This window comes from Cnephaeus nilssonii, assembly GCF_951640355.1.
Source record: "Cnephaeus nilssonii genome assembly, chromosome: 22".
NCBI classification, from domain to species: Eukaryota; Metazoa; Chordata; class Mammalia; order Chiroptera; family Vespertilionidae; genus Cnephaeus; species Cnephaeus nilssonii.
Genome location: NC_137093.1, coordinates 15694343 through 15719140, shown reverse-complemented (window position 1 = coordinate 15719140; position 24798 = coordinate 15694343). Strand labels below are relative to the sequence as shown.

At 55.7% G+C, this 24798-nt stretch overlaps 1 protein-coding gene across 1 annotated transcript in view; it reads right to left on the bottom strand.

Moving 5' to 3' along the window:
- Positions 1-777: 777 nt before the first annotated feature.
- DCPS (decapping enzyme, scavenger) overlaps positions 778-24798 on the bottom strand; it is a 32840-nt gene continuing 8819 nt past the window's right edge. The window contains exons 3-6 of the mRNA XM_079763202.1: positions 12856-13001; positions 8631-8744; positions 3836-3946; positions 778-1162 (exon numbers count right to left, since the gene is read on the bottom strand). Coding sequence (XP_079619328.1) covers positions 896-1162; positions 3836-3946; positions 8631-8744; positions 12856-13001 — 638 coding nt within the window. The 3' untranslated portion in view covers positions 778-895. The remainder of the gene's footprint in view (positions 1163-3835; positions 3947-8630; positions 8745-12855; positions 13002-24798) is intronic.

The window sequence follows — 24798 nt, the reverse complement described above, 5'->3', positions numbered from 1 at the left end:
AGGCCATCAGCCTGGAGTCCCTTCTGAAGTCCCTTCCTGGCCTCGAGATTCTATGACCAGGCCTCTGACGCTGGCCACTCCTTGGACCTGAGCCCATCGGGACCTCTGGGGCCACCACACCCGTATCGCTTTGCCCGGCTGTACTGTTTTGTACTTGATCTTCTGGCTGCTCCTGCGAGTTTGTTTTGTCTTCCTGCCTAGATAATAAACTCAAGGCCAGGGACTCGCTGACCAAATAACAGAGACACGAAGGCAGGCGTTCTGGGCTTGTATCACCCGATTCTTTTTAAAAACCCTCCCACTTCCAGGCCACGATCCTTTATCCTTGTCAACAAGTTTATCAGCAGGCGTGACTCACCCCTAGAGGGTGACCTCAATGCTGGGAATGAAAAGAGGAAGCGCCATCAAAAACTGCTATAGATTATTTCCAGAAAGTTTGCCTATTTTCCTCTTTGGGGGCACTCCCAGACATGTGGACCTGGAACAGGAAGGAGAGGACGTGGCAGGAGAATGGGGAGTGAGAACGGGGAGTGAGAACCTGGGACCCTTCAGTCCGCAGGCCGACGCGGCAGACTCAGGACTCGGAAACCGGCAGAGGGGTGTGCAGGATTTGGAGTCGGGCCTGCCAGCCATCCGGGTCAGCTGAAGCCACCCCCCACCCAGTCCCCCTCTTCATGGCCTCTCATCTCAAGACCTCTTTCTGGGGTTCTGCCCACCCCACCTTCCTGAGCACCTGCCTCCTGGGCGGCATTGCCAGTCCACACCAAATGCGACCAATACTTTATTCACACACTAGAAATAAGCCAGTACAAACCACAGTTAAAAAAATTAATTTGGTGCTAAAAAACCCCACCCCAGTCCCACATATCTGTGTTCTCTGGACCGTCCAGGAGCCTCAGCTTTTCTGGGCCTCCTGCAGGAGCCTGAGCAGGGGGTCATCCGCCCGGAGGGCAAAGGTGAGGGTGCGCTGCTGGTAGTGCTCCGGGTCGTGCTCCAGGTTCTCGATCACCTCTGCCAGCAGGTGAGCCCGCTCCACCCCCGAGCCAGGCGCCTCGAAGCCCAGGGCGGTGAAGTGCACGTGCAGGTGGTAGTAGGAGGGCAGGTAGTGCAGGTACACACGGAGGCGGTCCCCCTTCACCTGGTACCGCTGTAGGATGGCTTCCTGGGGAGAAGGGAGTGGTGGGAAAGGGGTCACTGTGCTGCCCACGAAGCAGCACCAGCCCCTCCTCCTGCCCTAACCCCAGACTAGCCTTCGGACATCTAATAAAACCCACACACAGCCCTCTGCCCACTGCGCGCTGCAGGTCCCTGCCTTCCCTCTGGATCAGAGCAGGCAGGTGACAGCCAAGCTGAGGCTCTTTCTTTAAAAAAAAAAATATATATATATATATATATATATGTATATATGTGTGTGTATATATATATATTTCTTTATTGATTTCAGAAAGGAAGGGAGAAGGAGAGAGAGAAACATCAATGATGAGAGAGAATCATTGGTCAACTGCCTCCTGCACACCCTGCACTGGGGATCGAACCCACAACCTGGCCATGTGCCCTTAACCGGAATCTAACCTGGGACCCTTCAGTCCGCAGGCCGACGCTCTATCCACCGAGCCAAACTGGCCAGGGCCCCCACATGAAGGGACAGTGGCAGGATCAGGGCTCCCGTCCCACCTGGATAAAACATTTGTTTCCTCACGTGGCTCCTGCAGGACATCTGACAGCCCAGGGCCTGAGGACGGCCCCACAGACCCAGGCTGGGACGGTCTGTAAACACAAGCACCAGGTGGGTGGAGGAAGCCTCGCCCCCAGCCTGCAGCAGAGTGGGGCTCGGGCAACAGGCAGGGCTGGGCCTTAGTGAGAGAACAAGGGCGGGCCGGGCGCCTGGCAGGAGGGGAGCCTGACTTTGACCCGTTATTCGGCTCCCACCTGCGCAGGGGTAGGGCTTCTTTCCTCTTTTAAAAAATTATTTTCATTATAGGTCTTTAAAAAAAAAATCGTTACCTGAGGACATGTTCATTGATTTTCAGTGGGAGGGGAAAGAGGAGAGAGGGAGTGAAAGAGGGAGGGAGGGAAGGGAAGGGAGAGAAACATTGACCTGAGAGACATCTATAGATTGCCTCCCACATGTATCCCAACTCCGGCTGGGGATCGAACCTGCAACCTAGGTATGTGCCCTGACCAGGAATTGAACCCACAACCTTCCAGTGTAAGGGATGATGCTCCAACCAACTGAGCCACACTGGCCAGGGCAGAGGTAGGGCCTTTTCTGTCAAACCCCTTTCCCGGAGTCTCCAAGGCTTAGAGTTAAGAGGAGATTCTGGTTCCCATTGTGGGCAAATCCCTAAGGAGGTCAGAGGTGAAGAGGTAAAAACGAGGGCCTCAGTGGGCTCGGGATGCACCCCAGAACGGCCTTCTGTATATGGCGCTCAGGCCAGGGATTCTGCAGCAGGTGAGGCCAGGCCGACCCCCAAAGGCTTCCTGGGATAAGCGGGGCAAGGCCGCAGAGCTGCCAACGCAGGTGAGTGCTGGCCTAGCATCTCCCCAGAAGACACCTCTCTGTCACCCAGAGGCTGTTATAGGAGAAACGAGCCACTCCAAACAAAGACAGGCAGGAGAGGAGGGGAGGGCACTGACAGGGTGCTGGGGTCAGAGGTCAACAGAGAGAGGACCCAGCAGAGCCCTTCCTCCAAGTGCATCCAAGCCTGGGAGCAGCGCTGTGGAAGGAGCACCAGGACTGCAGGCCCGGGCACTGGGGTGTGTGAGTGTGTGTGTGAGTGTGAGTGTGTTGTGTGAGTGTGAGTGTGTGTGTGAGGGTGTGTGAGGGTGTGTATGAGTGTATGCGTGTGTGTGTGAGAGCGTGTGTGTGAGTGAGAAAGTGTGTGTGTGTGAGCGTGTGTGTGTGTGAGGGTGTGAGTGTGTATGAGTGTGTGTGTGTGTGTGTGTGAGGGTGTGTGAGGGTGTGTGTGAGTGTATGAGTGTGTGAGGGTGTGTGTGTGTATGTGTGTGTGAGGGTGTGAGTGTGTATGAGTGTGTGTGTATGTGAGTATGTGTGTGTGTGTGAGGGTGTGAGTGTGTATGAATGTGTGTGTGTGAGTGTGTGTGTGTGTGTGAGGGTGTGTGTGAGTGTATGAGTGTGTGTGAGGGTGTGTGTGTGTGAGCGTGTGTGTGTGAGTGAGTGAGTGTGTGTGTGTGTGTGTGTAGGGGACCTTCAAATGTTCCGAGTGGAAAAAAGGCTGAGAACAACCCCCCAGAATGGAGGCTTCAGAAGGATCCTACCCAGAAAGTGAGACCCATGGAGGTGAGGCCCAAGGTCGGCCAGCTGGCTTGGGTCAAAATGTCAGAACCAGGGCCACATCCCTGGATTCTAGCCTCTCTTCCCCCATCTTCCCTCCCCTCGGGGCTCCTTTCAGCACCCCTATAATTCCATTCGACTCAATAGTCACCCCACATAGACAGTATCCCGAATCCCAGGAGTCAGAGAACACAGCCTCTGTCTGCAGGCTGGAGGCGGTTCCTACATTCACACGTCAGAGCCATCGATCCAGCTACAAGGAACACGGCTGTGCGGTGTGGCTGTCACAGCCAGACAGGTGCTCCTGGGCTGGGCCTGCTGGGGAAGGCAGGGCGCCCAAGTGGGAATGTGAGAGGAGGAGAGCAGGGGGTGAGGAAAGGTGGCGGCAGGGCCTGGAAAGAGCCTGTGTGAGCCCCACACTGACTGAGAAAGAAGCCCCGTCGCGGACACCCCCTGGGAAGGGCCGGGAAGTGTACGGGGAGCGCACTGAAAGCAGAGGGTGAGTCCTCTGGGCTTCGAAGTGTTGCCAGGGCAACTCACCTGCCCCTCCCGGAGGATGTTCCTGAGCAGCGGCAGGTGCTCCGCGGTGAGGTCCCGAAGCGACCTGATGCCCCGGCGGTGGCAGATGGCGATCAGGTACAGGTCATCCAGCTGCAGGGAGCAGGAGTACAGCGGGCTCAGCGGGCGACAGAGCCGGGGAGGCGCCAATCCTGGAATCCCCAGCGAAGCCAGCGGGCGCCCACCCCCAGGCTTGCAGTGCCAGCCACAGCCCGCCCCAGGGACCCCACAGCAGGACTGATGCCCAGTGGTGTGGGAGTCCACGTGCCCAGTGAGTGGATGGTCTAAGGAACGGAACTTCTGTCCATTCCTCCTGCAAAGGAATATCCTAAACTCGGGGCTGATGGGGCTCAAGCGCCAAGGACAACGCTTCCCTGAAGAGTTCATGGTCTAATCGCATGGGCACAAGTAACTACTCAGACGTGAGGTGACAGAAGTACTGGAAGAAGGAAGACCAGCTAGGGCCATCCGGAGAGGCTTCCTGGAGGAGGCGGCGGGGATCTGGGTCTTGAAGAGGCAGGTTTACAGGAGGGGCATTCAGCGAGAGGGAACAGTGAGAGCGAAGGCTCGGAGGCAGGAAAGCACAGTGCTAGGGGCAGAGTAAACAACCCCATCTGTCGGGACTCGAAGGCGGGTGAAGGCGGGTGAAGGCAAAAAGGGAGCCAGGACCAGCTCGGCAGGGCACCACCAGAGCCGCACTAACCTTCTCCTCTCTTCCCCCACCTCCCCGGCCCCAGCAGCCCTTCCCACTGTCCTTCCTGAAAACAGCACCTGCCAAAACCTGGAGGTCACCACACTGCAGAGAACCACAGTCGACAAGATGGTGCCCAGGACAGAAACGAACGCCTCTGACCCAGAATCCGTCCCCACCCCGCCCCGCCCCGCTCGCCCAAACCCTGGCCTTGGCCGGCTATCGCATCCTGTGCCTGCGTGTGAGGCAGGCCCAGACTCCCGGGCTCCGGGGCAAGGCCTGGGGCAACTCCAGCAGCACTCGGCCCTGCGTCTGAGATGCCAGATTCCTCAACGAGATAGTCCGGGGACCCGACCAAACCCTGCAGGGCCCCGAGTTAAAAAGTGGGAATGAGATTTTCCATGTGGCACCTGATGTCTGACGGTGCCTCTTCCTGCCAGCAGTCCCCTCCTGCCCCAGACGCTCTCCTCTGCCAGGGCTCCCAGCATCTGGGCTCCCTGCCCCAGACCTGGGAGCCTCTGGCAGAGGACAGAGCTGTGCCAACCGGGCCTCCCTTGCCCACAAGTCCCTCCGGTGCTCTCCCTTTCCACGACACGTGTCCAGGACGTTTACTCTCTCCTGAGGTAGAGGCCCCAGGAAAAAAACCGCTTAAACTCGAGGCATGGGTGTGCCTGTGTGTGTCTTCAGTCGTTCCATGTGTCACTATCACAGGACTCCCAGATAATAGCAGCCTTTGTCTTAGATGCCGTCTGCTGGCCATCCAAACAGGACGTGCAGGCGCACTCGCTGCTCCCCTGACGTGGACTGAGGCGAGCAGCCTGGCGCTGGGTGTCAGCTCACGGCGGGGTGTGGAAGGGAAAAGAAAGCCATTCTCTGATATCAGACATTACTTCAGATTTTCTGCAGCCAAAGGGCCTCTGGCTCAGAGAAATTCTCTGAAAAAGGCTAGACAAGGGGCCGGCCAGGGTCTCAGACTGGGCACCCCAGAAGGTGGCCCGGAAGTCGGTCTGGGAGAAGACACCATCAATCTCGTTTTACAAGGGAGGACAGCGGACTCGGAGTGGCAGCTTCCTGCCTCGGGCTGAGGGCTGAGAATGCGATTGGCCGGAGCTCCGGAGGGAGAGCCATCCCTCCACCTCTGGGTGACCCAGAAGGGCCGTGTCCTGTGCTGAGAACCTTACACCAGAGAACCTAAGTCACATGACCTGAAAGTGCATGTGTGTCTCCATAAACACACACACACATGCTCAATCATACAACAGGGAAAGGCTCTCTGGAAGGACAGAGAAACGATCTCTTCTGGGGAAGGGAAGTGGGAGAAGGTGGGGTGATGACCTTCTTCTCCCTGCACACCTTGGGCTGTGTGCACTTTTACCCTGGGCATGTATGAACCAGACCTACAACGAATAAGCAAATAAAACACGCAGGCGATCTCTTAAGAGAACCGAGGGAGGGATGTATGACCTCCGGGAAGGCCGAGGTCTGGCACACATTAGGGGCATGGCAGGTATTCGTGGCACGGATGGATGGACAATGGGCACATGGACGAAGAGTCTCGCTAATTAATCCCGAGTCATTAACATAAATACAGGGTATCCCCCCAAAAATGTACACACAGCTGAGTTCTATTGCATTTTGAAAATGAAATGTATTTTAATACATTTAGTGTAATGTAATAAACACCGCCTTCATAATTATTTAAAGTGTGTACACATTCTTGGGGACACCCTGTATGTAAAGACATCCTCCTGGGAGAAAGCGCAGCAGGAGATTGCAGGTGAGCAGAAAGCCTCCCCAAAGAAAATGCAGGTGCGCTGCTCTCCTCCACCCCAGCCTGGGGAGGAAGAGGTGAAGCCCAGCCCGCCGTCTCCCTGCTGGATACACTGCCTAATTGTCAGGTTCTGTCACAGGGCAAGGATTTGAGACAGTGACATATGGCACTACCAAGAGACAGTGCTAATTAAGCAAAGGTTAAGAACAATGGCACCTATATTACCATCAAGGAAAGTCTGACTTAAAAAAAATTTTTTAAAGAGAGAAAGGCAGAGGGAGGGAGGAAAAGGGGGAGGGAGGGAGACAGAGAGAGAGAGAGAGAGAGAGAGAGAGAGAGCTCTTTCAGTTGCCTCCCACATGCACCCGAACCAGAGACTGAAATCTGGGTATCTGCCATGACCTGAACCAGTGACCTTTTGGTGCACGGAATGACGCTCACTCAACTGAGCCCCACGGGCCAGGGCAAAAGCCTGACATTCAGCTTGCCCATCCTCAATCGCTGAGGACCAGTCCAGACCTGCGGCTGGATGCCAGTGCAGTTCCTGAAGCCTCTCTGTCTTAAAGGAACAGAGAGGGCAGCCCCGCTGGCAGGCCAGGCAGGACACCTGCCGGCACCAGGTCAGAGGACCCCGATGTGCCTTCTCAGTGCCGTGGGCTTCTAGAATGGAGCCGCACAAGTTTGTCTCCTGTTGCCCCTCAGGCCACCCCTGCTGCAATCACAAGCTCAGATCTTGTGAGTCAGGAGTTCCTCCCACCCCACCCCCACCTCCCATGACCAGGCTGCAACCCAGGACCTCCAGGCACAGGACTGCTGAGGGGCAGACAGGGTTTGCACAAGGCATCTCCCACAGCTGCCACCAGCATCCCCAGGGCCTGTCCCAGCTCCCCCAACATCTCCAGGGCCAGTCCTGGCTTCCTCTGTGGAGGCTTGAGGTGGGGCTAAGCTGCAGGGGAAGGGAAGATGGGGGCCACCTCTCTCCACTACTGCACCCCACACTCTGATCTTGCCTAGCTCTCCAACTCCTGGAAACTCCCTTCATTTCCTACCACCCCGAGCCACGTTCAGGAAGCCCCACAGCGCTGGTGAGGCAGCTGGCGCTCACGAGCCTAGGCGCCTGAGCCGCGAGGCTGGCCCGGTGCCCAGCCATGGGCTCCCAGCCCCCATATCTGGCAGCGAAGGGGGCACGGCCGGTCCGGAAATCACCCAATCAAAACCAAGCAGACTGCCGGTGAGCCCAGTAAGGATCCAAAGACCCCGCGAGCAGGCCCAGGCCGAGAAAGGAGGGGGAGGCGTCCCGGGCGAGGCGGGCGAGGTGGGCAGGGCCTAGCCTCCCGAAGGATGCCTCTGCAGGTCCCATGACTGCAAGAGCAGCGCAGAAACCAGAAGGGCCCACCCAAAAGCAGAACGGAAACCCAAGGAGCCCAGTTAGAGGAGGGGGGCATCTATCTGCTCCCCACTTCCTACTCGGTGATTCCGCCTCTGGCCTCCATGGCCTTCTCCTGGCCCCAACCTGCCGCAGGCTGCGGCGGGAAGCGCACCCCCTGTAGGCCGCCGTCTCCTGTTCTTTAAGGGCAGGGCATGTAGGCCCCCCCGGGGGGGTGGGGTGGTACACGGTGACTGCAGTGGGCAGGTGCAGGGGAATGAGGGTGGGAGGAGAGAAGGTGGAGAGACAGAGAGGCTACAGAGAACTGGGAGGGACAGAGAGAAGGTGGCTCCCCCGGAAGCCTGCTCCTTAGGGGGTGGAGCAGCAGCCGGCACATGGCGACCAGGAAACACCGTGGAGAGGCTCAGGCGAGGAGGGGCGGCCGGGACCTCCCCTGGAACCAGGGAGGTGCAGGGGCAGCCACAGGTGGTTCACTAACTCAGACCTGTCACTAATTCAGACCGTGGGCCGGCCTCGATCTGCTGGTGTCTAGGGAGATGAAGAAAAACAAACAGTCCAGCGCAGGGCTCCAGAAAGTGAGAGTGGCCACCCAAGCCACTTGGCTGGTTAAGGAGCAGCCCGTGTGGTTATACAAACATCGCCTCATCCCGCCTCCCCCCCTCCAACCACACACAGACCCGGTGGGGGGTGGGGACTGGAGGAGACAGAAAGGGCTTTCAAGTGCCCACTGGAGCATAAACAATCTGTATGACAGGTATGCATTAGCGCGCAGAGCTCAGACCTCTCCCGGTTGGTTAACGACAATCTGCTTAGAGAGTGCGAGACCGACACGGGAAAGAAGGTGGCTTAAGGGAGGATTACGGTGGGTCAGCACCCCGACCCGGAGCAGGACACTGAGAGCAGGGAACCCCAGCAGGAAATCTCTTACCTGCTGTTGGTTCCACTTGAGGTCGGGGATGAGGACAAAGCCGTCAGAGGGGTCTGGGTTCTCAAAAACAATCCGGTCGGCTTCTGCCTTCTTGTCGAGAATGTTGTACACCCACTGGTAGCAGAGGGAGAGAGGGTTCACATCCAGTCACCACCCTTTGGGGAGGCTCCCCAGGCTGGGCTAGGGAAGCTCTCTGGCCCCTCCAGGAAGGACAGCCCCGGAGCTCAGGGCATCCACACTCAGGCTGCCTGTCCCACTGCGGACACTCTGTCACCAGCCATCCCAAGGCCCCTGCGGTGCAGAGGGCGCTGGCTCTTCAGGCTCTTGCTGGTCAGGAGTGTGCGTACACTCTGCTGTGGCCACACAGGCCTGGTCCTCATCCACCCTCCACTGCCCACAGAACCAGGGGAGAGCGTCTCCACGGGCCCCTCCCACATTACTGAGGACCACAGCAAATGATCAGGTTGGGGGTTCCCTCTGCACAGGAAGCTGGCTCCATGCCAGGGCAGGTTCTAGATAAGGTGTGGGCTCCTCAGAGTGGCCGCCCACCTGGAGCCACAGCAGTCCCCGCTGACATGGTCCCTGTGTAACCAAGCAGACCTGGCCCAGCCAAGTGTGGCTCAGTGGTTGAGCGTTGACCTATGAACCAGGAGGTCACAGTTCGATTCCCGGTATGTGGGCACATGCCCGGGTTGCAGGCTCGATCCCCAGTAGGGAGCGCGCAGGAGGAGCCGATCAATGATTCTCTCTCTTGTCTACCCAGGGCTCTGGCCCTCCCACACCCCTTGGGTCTGCTGCTGCTGAGTCTTAGGGAGTCCTTCCTCGGGCACAGTGTGGGTCCCAAGGACATCAGTTTACAATCAAGGCCCCGACGGCCTCTCTGAAGAAGCCTCCTGCCAGGAGGTTAAGATAAGGCCCCTGTTCTCACAGGGCTCAACCCCCCAGACCACAGACCTCCGCATTTCTCCACTTTCCCCAGCTCTGAGCAGCCTTTGCAAAAGAGACTTCCTCCCAGGACAGTGCACTCCATGCCAGAAACCCTAGAGACCCTGATGGAAAGCCAGACAGAGGCCGCGCTGGGCTCACACGGCTGCCCCTCCGCCTGTCGCCACGGCTCCCACGCTCACGCAGGGGTGAAACGGGGGCCAGGGCACTGACACCAACACCCGTGGAGGGCTGTGTCAGCAAAGGCAGGGGCAGGGGCTGGTTTAGGGTCTGCACACCTCATCCCAGGAGTCTGCATCCTTGGCTGTCAGCTCCTGGCCAGTATGGCCAAGGTCAAGTGCAGCTTTCTGGGAAGGAGAGCTCGGGAGCAGAGGGGGCCTGCCTGGGACTAGCTGGGCCGCCCAGCCTCCTGGTAGGACCCACAACCAGGGCTAGAAACAGCAGCAGGCACGTGATACGTGGCACCTCTCTCCATGTCCACCGGGACTGGGGTCATGTTCCGACAAGGAAACGGGGCTTCCGAAGTGAAGGAGTGTCATGCCGGGCAGAGCCAGACCCAGCCGACGCTGAAGCCTCGACTCAGTGACTCAGCCAGAGCATCTCTCCTGCGCTGAGTCACACATCCCCTGCTTTTTTCCTGGGCATTTTCACTAGAAGTTGCAGGCACCAAATGTGAGGAGCCAAACAGGGAAGTCGGCTAAGAGCACAGAGGCTGGGGCCAGGCCACCTGGCTGAGAATTCCGTCTCCGAAGGGCTGTTGTGGAGATTTTTTGAGGTGACGCACGTAAGATGCTTAGAACAGTTCGGCGGCACCCTGTGAACGGAACTCACGGTCTTCCACATTAACCCTCTCTGCTGTCCACGTCCCCATCCTGGTTAACAATCCTACTATCTGTCCCCTCATCGCTCAGGCGGGACCTGGACCCTCCCAGGCTCTTCCCTCAGTTCTCCACATCCCCAGTTCCTACGCCCTCCCTCTCCAGTCGCTACGGCAACCTTCCCCGCTGCCTCCGCCTGGTCAGACCCACGCTGGGCTTTGGTCCTCCTGCTCCCCCTCTCACCACACTCACCTCACACGTGATTAAACTGCTCAGGGACCCTCCCTGGCTATGGCAAGCGTACTCAGATCTGATGAGCAGCAGAAACAGAGAGCTTTTAAAACACAGAATTCCCTGCTCCACGCCCTGAACGTTCTGGTTCAGCAGATAGGGACTAGGTTCTGGATTTTTAAACATCTCACCGGGCCGCCCTGATGGTGAGCAAGGTGTGGGAACTGGACAGAGTGCCTCCCCCCGGCCCTGCTGGCCTTCTTGTGCTGTCTCTGGAATGCCCTGTCCGCCTTGGCCCTGGGAAACTTCTGCTAGTCCCCTAGGACCCAGCGGGAGGGTCCCCTCCTCTGTGAAGCCCCAGTCTGAGCTGATCACCCCCCTGTGTCACCACTGCACCTCATATATAAACCACCCAAGTGCTGGTCTCATCATATGGTCAGACCACATGTCCCTCTTCCCATCAGACTACAGGGGCACTGTAGTGTTCACCTTGGTGACCCTCCCAAGCCGAGCACAGGGTAGACGCTCAATAAATACGATGGCTGTCGTCAGTTGAGCTTAGTGCTTGTATACTTGCTAGAAATAGCCAAGAAAGAATACACAAGTGCTCGTGTCAAACAGAAGTCGGTAGAGTAGTGGAATTGTGCTGTATTATTTTACAAAAGGATCTGAATAATGGTGCAGTAAGAAGGTACATCTGACTCACACGACTATATTAAGGGTTTCCTCTCTTGAATCCCATGGATGTGCAACCAGCACACAGGACACATATTCCAGGAGATCCCTCTAGGATCCTGACAGCAGACGCTACCTAGGAAGATGGAGCATCTCTTTTCCACTTGGAAGACAGAGCAAGTGCTGGGACTTAAAATTAAAACATCAAGCCAGCGTGAGCCAGAGGAACCCTGTGCAAACACGGCACAGGGAACCGTGGCTAACAGCCAGGCTGGGAGAGGGCTGTGGGCACACAGGGCCTCCCGCCCAGCCGGCCGACCCTCCTCTCCATCCTCCTCCTGCGTACATCCCCCCTGCACTGCCCCTACAGCCAGGACACCCACTTCTGTGGCCCTGGGAGAAATGGCTGTGAGTTCCCCATATTGGAACACCCCCCACCTCTGTAACCTGAACCTCGTCGAGTGGGTGAGACATGCTCAGAGAGAACAAGGGTGAGTGATGAAGACATGGAGACAAGAGCCAGTGAGTAAGCAGGAAAACAACTCATCCGTCATACTTAACGCAGAGCATTCACTCGGGGCCAATTCCAGGCAGACGTGCTGGTTGGCGTTGGGTCCACGCCAAGGAGAAATCGGGGTCTCTTAGCTAAATGGCCTTGCATCTGGTCCAGCCGCCGAAGACACTCAGAAAACGCCGCCAAGCCCAGGGAGAAAAGGCCTGCACTAAGCCCCCAGGGACAGCAGGTCTTGCCCTCCATGGAATGGACATGAGGGAGAACTGGCCCCGGGGAAGTTCTTCACTCTGAGATTCGGCTTTGGGAGGCTGGTTGCTCAACACCAGGAATAAAAGTCTGGCCTGGGTGGGCCCAATGAGGCGTTGGTCTTTGCCCTTCACAGATTCCTGGGAGGGCACAGCCACTCGGACTGCATCAGGGCTGCTGCAGAGGCGGCACAGGTTCGCCAATGGGCTGGGCTGGGACCCTCAGGGAGCCTCAGGGGCCTGCCAGGACCAGGCTCCGTTCCCCTATCAATGACCAGCTTTGGAAAACAGTGGCCACCTCACCGTAGGACTTTTTATGCCACTTCCTTTTTTTCAAGACTTTATTTTTGGGTAAATATATTTTTATTGATTTCAAAGAGGAAGGGAAAGGGAGAGAGAGAAACATCAATAATGAGAATCATTGATCACCTGCCTCCTCAATGCCCCTACTGGGGATTGAGCCAGAAACCCGGGCATGTGCCCCGACCGGGAATCGAACCCTGACCTCCTGGTTCATAGATCAACGCACCACTGAGCCACACCGGCCGGCCGGGCCTGTGCCACGTTCCTGCTGAATTTTCTCCACAGCACTGGTGACTGCGCACCTCCTGTGGTCATTTACATCGCTGCGTGCTGTCTCCTGCGCGAGGACGTAAGCCCGGGGCGGCAGGGAGCCCACAGCCTGTGTTGCGGACCAGCGCTGGCTCCTGGTAAGACCTCAGCACATGCGTGAGAAAGATACACTAGCCACTGGGACAGCACTCCATGTCTGACCCCTCCGGGCCAGTCCAAGTCACCTGGATGCTGAGGCTCTGGGACTCCAGGTGGGGTAAGGTGACGTTCTTGTAATCACGTCCCGTCTCTCGAACCAGGTGGAGGTCCTGGCGCAGGTACTTCTGCAGGTGCTTCTCTGTGGCCGGGTAAACCACGGTCGTCTTTACATCTGCAACGACAGAACACGGCCCGGACTGCAGTTAGCCCCCTCTGCACAGCTGTGCCACACTCTGGTCCCCACCACGGCAAGGAGAGGACCTCGGCCCGCCTCTGAGGTTCTAGTCACCTGTGATCTGCGCCCACAGGTGCCTTGTGCCACTAAATTCATAAGCTGGGCCACACTTAGAATCTGGGAAACTCATCACCTACTCCTCAGCCTTCCCCTCTGCTCACATACCAGTTCCTAGGTATGTGGGTTTCTGGGCCTGAAGCTGAACATCTGGTTCAAAGCCAAGCAGTCCTCTTAACGCCCAGCAGTGCGGACAGCAGTGGTCAAAGGCACGGGCCCGGAAGCTGACTGGATTCACGTCCTGGCTGTCCTGCTCCTTCCTCGGGACCCGGATGCCAGTCCGTTTACTTGAATTCTCCCATGCCCCTAGGTCCCCATCTGCCACCTGAGAACAATAGCTCCTATGTCCTAGGATTGGGAGGATTAAGCAAGTTAATACCGGTGAAGCACTTAGAACAATGTCTGACACACAGTAAATATTTACTGACTACTTTATTTATTTTCTTATTTCAGAGAGGAGCGGAAGGGAGAGAGAGGGACAGAGGGACAGAGGGAGAGAAGGAAGAAGGGGGGCGAGAGAGAGAGAGACAGACACAGACAGACAGACAGACAGACAGACAGACAGTGATTGGCTACCTCCCATATGTGCCCTGACTGGGAATGGAACCCTCGACCTTCCAGTGCACAGGGCGCCGCTCCCTCCAGCAGAGCCCCGCCGGCCAGGGCGTGCTGACTACCTTCAATCCTGGTTTCTCGCCCTGGATGCCACCACCATTCTGGCCTCTCTGCTTCTCTGCTGTGGCTCTCCGTGCACTGCAGGGTGCTAACCAGTCAAACTAAAACTCTCTCCACTTGTGACAACCAAGCATGTCCCCAGGCGTTGCCGCATGTCCCCAGATAAAACTGCCACAGGCGAGAACCATGTTTTTCCCGCAAGGAACCCTAGCCTAGGGTCCTCGTCCAGTATCACCTGGTTTCGGCGAAGTCCCTTTCTCTATTTCTAATAACATCTGCTACAACTGTCGTCACTACTCTAACATTTACACAGGGGTGGGCAAAAGTAGGTGTACAGTGGGTTCTTATGTTATTTATGAATTATTGTGTTACTTATTTGTATTATTTGTCTTTTTCCATACGAACAGCTGTAAACCTACCTTTGCCCACCACTGTATATGGCGCTTCAACAAAGATGTTAGGGGCAGGAAAGGACGATGGGGTTTAACTTCAGTGGGCTGTTTCCCAAAGACCCACGACCTCCCTGGCCCTCACTCCAGGTTCCGATGTGCCCGTCCTGGGACGCTGGGAGGAGGCCTGCAGGCGCACTGAACACGCCAGCAAACTCTCACACTCGCCTGCACACCTGGGACCCAGCTTCCACTCGTACTTGGTCCGAGGACGGTGGTGATTTTAACCCCCATCTCACAGGGGAGCGGAAGCGCTGATGGGATCCCAGACGAGCCCCCCATCACACTGTGAGGTGTGGCAGAGCAAGCTGGCACCCGGCCTCTCTCCCTACAGTCGGTGCTCTTTCAACACCTACTGAAAGCCTGCTACTGTCTTCCAGCAGCCCAGGGAGGCGTGCACAGTGCTACCCAAGCACATGACCTCTGGTGAGGATCAAAGGCCCTATTACGTCAGCTCGACCAGAGAAGGCAGGCACAGAGACGCGGGACCCGAGCTGGCACGTGGCTCTCCGCTTGCTGGCCGTGCCACTGGCTGGGCGTGTTATTTAACCTCCAGTCTCCGTTTCCTCGCCTGTTAAAGGGTGCTCATAGACCTGCCCCACAGGGTTGCTCACACTAAACAGCATGTGCCCTCTGGACCGCTGGGATGCTCAGTGAATACCACTCTGCGTCCTGGGAATTTGCACTGGACCCCGGAGGGAGGCGGCAGCAAGGCTGTTTGTTCAGTGCTTCTCACTCCCACCGCTCTAGCAGCCCAGGGTCACTGTCAGAGGTCAGCACACCAAGAGCTAAAGAGGCAGGGACGGTCTGAAAGAGGTGGGAGGGCACCGCAGGGCCCTGGCAGTGGGCTCTGGGGAATCCATGCTATCTGCAGAGCGGCTGGTGGAGAAAACAGGTTCCGGCAGCAATCAGCCCGGGTTCAAATCCTGACTGCACTTGGTAGCTGAGTAACCTTGGGCTGTTGTGAGGCTCAATGAGCAGGAGATGGGAGCATTGAGAGTGCCCCTCCCCCAACAGGAAAGGGCCCCCAGTGCCAGCCCTCTCTGTGGGGTTCGTCGTTATTCCAGTTTCCTGTGCTGGGCCTGGGGAGGAAAACCGCGAGGCATGGTGCTCCCTCTGCGTGGGGGAGGTGGGCAGGGACAAAGGCAGAACTGATGTTGGAGAACAGCCTAGCCTCTTGGCAATGGACACGCAGCCCTGTGCTCACAGTCTGGGGCTCCCTGGCTGCTCCAGATCAGAAAGCGCTGGGCGCCCTCCTTCCCCCCCCCACCCCCGCCCCCCGCAGCATGCCCCTGTCTGCCAAGGCTTGTCAAAGACCGCCCAACCACCCAGGGTGCTGGGGAAACAGGCACCTCACGGGGCCAGCCCCCGCTAGCCTCCTGCTGTCCTTCCTTCCCTGGAGGCAGGAGCTCCGGCCTGGATGCTGGAACCCACTGTGTATCAAGGCCCCCGGAGCCAGTCACCTGGGGGCCAGGCTCACACAGACCACCGGAAGCCTGGCCCTCACATGCTGGCGTCAGGGGAGGGGCTGGCTGAGTTCGTATCCTCCGGCGGGCCTGACCCCCCTCAGACCTGGACTGTCTGCTGGATCCCTATCATGGTCAACACGGCCCTCCATCATCGTGCCAGGACCTCTACCCCCGTCGTTGATCTCTGCTCCAGCCAAACCGATCTCCTCCCTCGTCCACTAAATCACATCAAGCGTGTGCGCATTTCTAGGCCTCATCACCGGGGTCTCTGCCCAGGGGTCAGAGAGCTTGGACAGCCTTGGCTAGAGCAGCACCCTAAGCTCATCACTGTCTCGCGCACTCATCACCGCCTGATAAGAGAGACAGACTGTCTTATTCCCCATTATAATGTACCTTCCAGGAGACAAAAATCTCATTTTGTCTAACTTTCAATTGTTTATCATTTTATCCCCAGCACCTGGAATAGCACTGGCCTACAGTAAGCACGCAACAAATACTTACTGAGCAAATGAATGAATGAAACGGGCCTTTCAGACTTTAAACCCAGGAAGAGCATTTTTGTCCCCAATGGAATAAAACCTCTGATAAGAATCAATGTAAGTTTTCCAATGGCAAACTCTGCTGTTTACCTAAATGCCAATCAAGATATCGACTGCAACTGAACTTCCCAAGGAGTTTGGGAAGACCCCCACTGGCAGCCCGGGCCCTCACATGCTGGATCAATAAATGCCCAATAAATGTCAAACCACTGGGTGGGAATAAATACACTGAGAGCAGGATATCCGTGCACAGCCTCAAAATGTCTCCCCACAGATTACTTACTAATTACAAAGGGAAAATACCAAGTGATCAAAGTTAACAGCGCTCCTAAGGGAAAACTGACACCACGTGCCTCATGAGGGATGTGCCGTGCTGTTCTGCCAAAAACACAGTCTGAATCCAATCGTGAGGAAATACCAGCAAACCCGAATCCAGGGACATTCCACAAACAAGCAGGTTTACAACGCTTCCTAAGTGTCAGTGAGGAAAGGCAGCCTGGCCAGCATGGCTCAGTGGTTGAGCATTAACCTATGAACCAGAAGGTCACAGTTCCATTCCTGGTCTGGGCCCGAGCCCAGGTTGTGGACTCGATCCCCAGTGTGTGGCGTGCAGGAGGTAGCCAATCAATGATTCTCTCTCATCACTGATGTTTCTATCTCTCCCTTCCTCTCTCTGAAATTTAAAAAAAAAAAAAAAGGAGTTGGTGAGCTGATGGACATAGATGAGTTCACCTGGAGCTTTATTTTAGGACTAAAGCCCCGGTGCACAAATTAGTACATGGGTGGGGTCCCTCGGCCTGGCCAGTGATCGGGGATGATGAGGGGGGGGGGGGGATGCGGGAGGTTGGCTGGCCATGGGGAGGGACTGCAGGAAGTTGGCCAGCCAGCTGCTGGAGGTTGGCTGTGGGAGCACACTGACCACCAGGGAGCAGCTCCTGCATTGAGCGCCTGCCCCCTAGTGGTCAGTGCACGTCACAGCAACCAGTCGACGAGTCGTTGGGTTGCTTAGGCTTTTATACTAGTACTAGAGGCCCGATGCACGAAGATTTGTGCAAGAATGGGCCTTCCTTCCCCTGGCTGCTGGCACCACCTTTGCTCCGGCCTGGAGCTGCCTTTCCGCCTTCACACGCTGCCCAGAGGCCCGGAGCGGCTGGGGCGGTGCGGAATGCCCCCGGCTGCTCAGCGCCTATGTATGCAAATTAACCCACCATCTTTGTTGGGTTAATTTGCATACTCGCTCCTGATTGGCTGGTGGGCATCGTGAAGATACGGTCAATTTGCATCTTTCTCTTTTATTAGTGTAGTTTAATATAGATGACCAGGCTATGCCTTTGCATGACAAAACCTCCAGGAATTTGAATCCTTTCTCTTGTGCTGGTCAGGTTCAGCACAGGCCACTCTTCCAGGTCCACAGATGGAGACATAAGACTGGCTGACAGCTCTGCACATGGAGGAGGAGGGTAGCTGGGGGGAGGGCATGGGGTCATCTCAACCTTCAATATATAATTTTAAAAACTGATTTTAGAAAGAGAGAGGAAGGGGAGGAGAAAGAGGATAGAGAGAGGTGAGAGGATGTATGAACGGGGGGCGGGGGGGGGGCGGGCGGGCATCAAGTTGTTGTTCCACTTACTTATGCATTCATTGGTTGATACTTCTATGTGCCCTGACCAGAGATCGAACCTGTAACCCTGGTGTATCAGGATGATTCTCTAACTAACTGAGCTTCCCAGCCAGGGCCTTGAGCAGCATTTGTTATATTTTCTAAAACAAATATATTAAAAATAGAAAAATAAGCCCAAGATCACAGTGGCAGAGCTGACATTTGAACCCAAGCAGTCTGGCTTCTCTATGCAACATTGCTTTCCCGATGCCACAGGGCCATCTCCCTCAGACCCTTTCCTAAGGCACCACACCACAGCCATGTTCTCCAAGCCGCAGCCTCTCCGACAGGAGAGACACAATGAGTCCCAACCCCTTCGAGACACAGACACCAGTCGGCAAAACCAGAGGCGTAATGAGGTGCCAGAGGGACTGGGGCTGCAGACTGGGAGGTCTGGGAGCACATGAGAGCCAGAGGCCAGCGGCAGTGATGCCCAGCGCTCGCTGCCAGCCTCCTGGGAAGTGCAGCGGAGCAGAGGCCGCTCCCTCACCTCCGGAGGGCTGTCTGGGGAGCGGTGTCACGGGTGCACTGCCACCAGACAACGGGCTGGAACAGGCTCTAGGGGGCGCACAGAGGGACTAAAGACAGCCGTGCTCACAACAGGGAACAATGCTGTTGCAACTTGTGTGTGGTACCCCCCCAATATGACAGTGCTGGATGGTGAGAAAGAAGGCCTGGGGGGGGGATGTCTCCAGAAGAGGGGCCTGGGGTGCAGCTCTTCATCCACAGGGATGTCTGGGCAGTGGGAATGGTCACATGATGCATCTCAGTTAACAAGGGGCCTGCACACACAGGCTCCTTTCTCTGCAGCTCAGCTGAACAGACTGGTATACCCCTGCTAAGACAACTCTGGCCTGCCCATCCAGGGTCTCCCAAAAGGCCGCCTCCGGTGTAAAACCAGCCCCTGCCCCCCACCCGAAGACCAAATCACAACTGCTTTCAGAGGAGGGAGGCAGGGCTATGTAGAGAAAAGAGCAGCTGCCTCCCTCGCTCGCTGCCAAAGCTGGCTTAGCCAAATCCCCAGGAAAATGCTGCTGCACATGAAACATGAAAATGCAAACCACAGACAGTCTGCTCTCCTTCCCATACACATGTTCAAACACGACTGCTTTCCAGCGCGCGCTGATGGCTTCCACACGATGAGGTCATTTCCATGGCTCCGTCTGTGGCTTTGCTCTCCCTTCACCATCGTGAGCCAGTTTCAACTTATTTGACCCAGATGTGCAGGCCCAGGAAAGCAGGGCAGAGGGAACAGCAAAGCACGATCTGAGTGTGGAGCCCACCCGCACCCCCCTCCACCGAGCCGAGCAGAGCAGAGCCCCCAGGTGACCGGCTGGATGACTCAGACCCACAAGGCATGCCATCCCAGAATGCAGCAGGGCTGGCGGAGGTGCTGGAGGGTCTTGGAGCTGCCTTCCCTTCCTCCTCCTGGGGCTCCCTCCTCGCCCTGGCCTCTGTGACCAGAGAGAACAGGCCAGGGGCTGCAGAGGAGACCGTGCCCCAGTCGAAGGCCAGGGCGGAGTATTCCTGGTCCCCCACTGCAGGGATGCTGGGAGAACTCAAGGCCTGAGAACAGGGCGAGGGGTGTGGTCGGATCCTACTGGAAGCTTCCAGCACTCCACAGCAAACCTCAAACCGCTAATTACCTGTCTCCAGGAAAGCAGAGATGCTCTCAGAGGCAGGGGGCAGATGCTGATTTCAGCAAGACCTGGGTCTGAAGGCTCCTTCCCCTCCCCAGCACTGAGGCCCAGGAGTGGGAGGAGGGGTACGACAGGGCCTGACGGCCCACCAGCAAATGCGCTAACTGCACGCAGCCCTGGAGCTGGCTGGGATGGGGGCGGTTCTTTAGGAAGAGGAAATGCTGTGGGGGGTGGAGCGGGGCAGGGGCGGGGGAGGCTGAGGGCTTACAGCTCCCCAAGTTCATTTCAACAGAAGGATCCAGGCTATCTAAGGAGATAATGGAGCTGCTGACCGACAATCCTGGCCTTAGAGCTGCCGGAAGAAATGGTTCTGCACTCAGCTGACCAGGCTACAGAGCTATCAGACTGAACACTCAGGAATTCCAAAATGTGGTCTCTCTCAACTTCCCGTCTGAAGGGACTGCCTTTAATTCGCTCTGCGAGGAGCACAGCACCCGGTCTCGGTGCCCTTCAATGGAACGGCCACAGTGTATGGTGGGAAGGGATAAGACCCAAGGACAGGACACACCCCCACTGAGGAGCCCAGGACTACGGGAATCCGGGCTGGCGCTCACTATGAAGCACGGGCCAGGAGTGGACACAAGTCCAGCTGCCATGCCCAGCCAGCAGTGAAATGGATCCAGCTATCCTGCGGGTACTCTGCCTCTGCCCACGGTCCCAGGCAGGCCGACTTTTCCGCTGACTCGAGCCTTAAAACTGCCACAGAGTCTTGGGACCTTGCCCCGCTGAGAGAGAGGAGGGAGGGAGAACGCAATGTTGGTAGTGGAGGCACAACGCAGCAACTCGGGATTTATTCACTTCTAAATGGGCTCTGAATGCAATGGCTTCTCCGGGCCTCATGGAGTCCAAACGGAGAAGTGAACAGAGGCCTCTGTTCTCAGGGCACGGAGGAGGCGGCACGGAGGAGGCGGCACTCAGGGCTCTGAGCTGGGGCGGCAGGGAAAGGAGAGTGGGGGCCAGTCAGCCAGCGCCAAAGGCAGAGCCCAGCTGGGTGAAGAGTTCTCCTAAGGGGGTAGGAACCCCTCCACTGTGGGGCTTCTGCTTGTTCTTGTCCCATTGTCCTTCCCCGCCCAGAGTGGGCCCTGACACCGGCATCAGGAGCCCCGAAGCCCCAGGGAGAAGAGCAGACAGAAATTGCCGCCGTCGGGGCCATCAGCCAATGAAACGGAGGCGGTGAGGAGACTCCTGTGGGCTCTCACCTCTCCCCGCCCATTAACCCAGCCCAGCTCCTGCTCAATGCCTGCTCGACAGCTGTCTGCACTGTGGCCCGCACAGGCACAACCCTTCCACCTCCCGCCCCGCCATCAGTCCAGCCCATCACAGGAGGCCACCACGTCTCCAGGTGTGGGGCAGTCACCTGCACACACGCCACCCCGCCAGCTCGTGTGCACCCCTCGATGGCCAAGTGCTCTTAATTAGCATGTCACAGGTGTGTCTCTGCAGGGAGGGAGGCGGAAATCACCAGGCTCTGGGGTCCACGTGTCCTGGGAGTACACAGTTCTTGATGATAAACTGACAGGCCCTGAGCGATGAGGGTCATTCAGGCTGTGTAGGAAGGAAGCAGCCGGGGCCCTAATCCAGGCTAATCGTTTGATCTGCTTCTTTGCTTATTTGTTTTCTGAGGTGAACTTGCTAAAAAATATCTATCTTTCCACGTGTCACATGAATATGTTCTCAAATCATTCTAATCATTGAGGTAAAGACAGATTAATAGTTGGGTGTTCATTATTCCAGTCTTTAAAGAGTTTCCATAAATATGACCATAGCTTTATAAAAGTCTTTTTTTTTTCTTTTTAGGCACAAGTGGGATAATCCTTTATGGGTTATCTGCATAGCAGCCCACACTATGCACGCACTGTGCCTTGTTAACCGGCCCCCCAACCCCTGCCGCCAACAGGGGTCCCTGAGGTTTGGATTTTTTTCTGTCACAAATGATGCTGCAATGAATGTTCTTGCACCTTTGCACATGTGTGTGAGCGACTGTCTGGGTCAGATACCTGAGAGCAGACATGCTAGGTCAAAGGGAGACAAGGTTCACAATCTCACGGACCTGGCCATGTCCAATGCACACCCCACCCTCTGTGCATGAGCACCTGGGAGAAACGGGGTGTCTGTCTGTCTCAGCACTAGCACCAGCTCTATCTGGGGGTGGCCTCAATGGGGAAACTTCTCTACGGTCTAAGCTGCCCACACCTACAGAGATCCCACCCAGCACATCTAGACATAAACGGAAGGCCACCAACTCGTGCTTAATGGTGACCCTTTAAAAAACCCTCTGCAATATAAGGAAGCACAAAAGGGAACAAACGGCCAAGAGTGACGGGAATGAGGGGGAGGCTGCAGAGAACGAGATGGCGATTCGTTTCCCAAAGTTAGGAAGCGGAAGGTAGCACGTGACTGAAGACAACGCTGAAGGAAGCTGCGGCGCGGAGCATGGGACGGGCCACGGGAGAGGGAGGGATACGAAGCCAGCTCACGGACTATCAGCCTGGGTCTAAGTACAAACGAGAGAGCATTCACCAGACATTCGGGGAAAACCAGCAGCCTGAAAAAGAATGACCAAAATAAACACTAAAACCAGAGCCCAGAGGAAATGAGATCACAGAGGGTCAGGAGATAACTTTTAAAACAATTCTAATTAGTGTGTCAGACCAAGGAAACCCAATCTGGCCTCTGCTAAGCAAGAGCAAGAGGCTACGCAAATCGTATCATCAGAGACCCAGAGGGAAGAAAATTAAAAATTCAACTGCCAAATTACAGTCTTCACGACAAGGTCTGCAAGACAAAGTTAAGGCGCTCTACCCACCACAGACAGAAAAGGCAGAGATGGAAACAGGGAGAACAGAAGACACACACAGGATCAACCTAGGAAGTCTGACAACTAATGGGATTTCCAGTAAGAGAAAATAAAGCGAAGCATCAAAGAAATAATAGAAAAAACGTACAGAGCAGAAGAGCAACATAAGACTTTGTAAATCAAAAGGGTCCAAAAGTACCCAGCACAATGAAAAATGAAAAAAATCCAACCAGACACCTTACAAGATTTCGGCACACCAAAGACGAAGAGAAGATACTATCCGCTTCTAGAAAAGGAAACTAATAAAGCAATGAAAAAAGGACAAAAACCAAAACCAAGTTAGCTGTAAAGAAATGGAAATCAGCCCGGCTGGCATGGCTCAGCAGCTGAGCATCGACTCAGGAACCAAGAGGTCACTGGTTCGATTCCCAGTCAGGGCACATGCCTGGGTCATGGGCTCAATCCCCGGTAGGGATGCATGAGGAGGCAGCCGATCGATGATGTTCCTCTCTCATCGATGTTTCTCTCTCTCTGTAAAACTCAATAAAAACATTTGGGGGGAAAAATGAGAATCACATCGGCATCAGATATCTTATTAGCAACAACGAATGCCTGGAGTTAGATCAATGCCTTCAATGTTGAGAAGGAAAATAAAATGTAAATTTTGTATTCAGTCAAACATCAATCAAAAGTGAGGGTAAAATAAAGGATTTAAAGTTTACCCTCCCGCATTCCTTCTGAAGAAGTGCTTACAAGTGCACTTCCGCTGAACGAGAGAAGAGAACAGGAAAGGAAGGCAGGGACGGACGCCAGAGCGCAGAGGGCTGACTGCACCTGGGGAGCGGGGAAGGGAGACGGGTGGAGAGATGCCTGGACCAGCCGCCCAGGCTGGGGCGCGGGAGGCAGCGTCTGCACGTGCCTCAGGAAGGAAGCAGCCACCGTGTAATGAATTACCCAACTAAGTGTCTGGACAACTTCACAAACACAGTAAACACAGTTATTCTTTTAACCACAACTGTAAAAAGGGAACTAGAAACTGTGAAAAAGTAAAAGTGGATGAAGTCCTGGTTCACGTATGAAAAACTGAAAAGCAGCATGACTAGGAGGAAGTGTTGGGATATAAGGAGAGCGAACCCACTCGCCCTCGACATCAGCCTTCTCCTCCTCCACGTGGCACAGGACTGATTACACGCTGGGCAGGTACCCGGCACTGAGGTCCTCGCCCTCGGCCCGAGGGAGCAGCACACACCATCGTGGTCACAATAACGAGAGCACCGCTTACTGGTGTCAACGCAGGGTCAACTGGCAGGCACAGCATACGGGACTTCACAGTGACGCAACAGAACATGCCGTGACCGTGTGAAGTACAAGTCCAGCCACAGGTAAGTTGGGAAACGGCGAAGGACGGAAGAGTGGGTGGGAAGAAAAGGCTGGAGGCCCTGAGATTCTCACCTGACGGAGTGATAAAACGCCATGACAGTAGGTCGCAGTAGATTTAGGACTCCAAAGGCAATTCTAAAAACAGTAATATAAACACCAAAAACTGGGAGGAGCAGGGAGGGAGGGTGAGAAAGGCACAGGCTCAACTGGGAGATACTGAAGGTTCGGTTCCCGCCACCGCAATGAAGCGAGCATCTCGATGAAGCGAGTCACAAGAACTTTCTGGTGTCCCAGTGCATATAATCTGTTTACACTAACTGTAGTCTACTAAGTGTGCAATAGCATGTCTTAAAAAGTGTATATACTATAATTAAAAAATACTTTATTGCTAACAAATGTTAACCATGTGAGCCCTCAGTGAACTGTCATCTTTTTGCTGGTGGAGGGTCTTACCTTCAGTGTGTAAAACAGACAGTTACCTGCAAAGCACAATAGAATGAGGTATAAAGGAGCTGAACCTTTCAACTTCCACAGTGGGGACTTGATAATGTCAAAATCTCATAAACTAAGAAAGAGCTGCAGAGGCATATGATTCAATTCAGCGTCTGGAGGAAACCACCAGAGCACTAGCCCCGGGGTTTAACAGCACCTGCCCCTGGGGAGCCGACGGGTGAGGCAGAGTGCTCCCGAGCCTGTCCCGCCCGAGAGGCCTCCGGTGCTACTTGATGATTTGACCGTGTGATGGTGTGGCTTCTTTTTTTTAAATCCTCATCTGAGGACATGATTAGAGAGAGGAAGAGTGGGAAAGAGGGGAGACAGACAGACAGACAGCCTACTGGGGATGGAACCTCAAATCCAGGTATGTGCCCTGACCAGGAATCGAACCGGCAACCTTTCAGTGCACAGGCGGGTGTGACTTTGATAAATGCTCCCAGGCACATAATTCAGTGGGTCCAGATTCTGTGCTCCAGAAAGCTCCTTAGCAATTCTGATGAGTGGTTCTAGGTA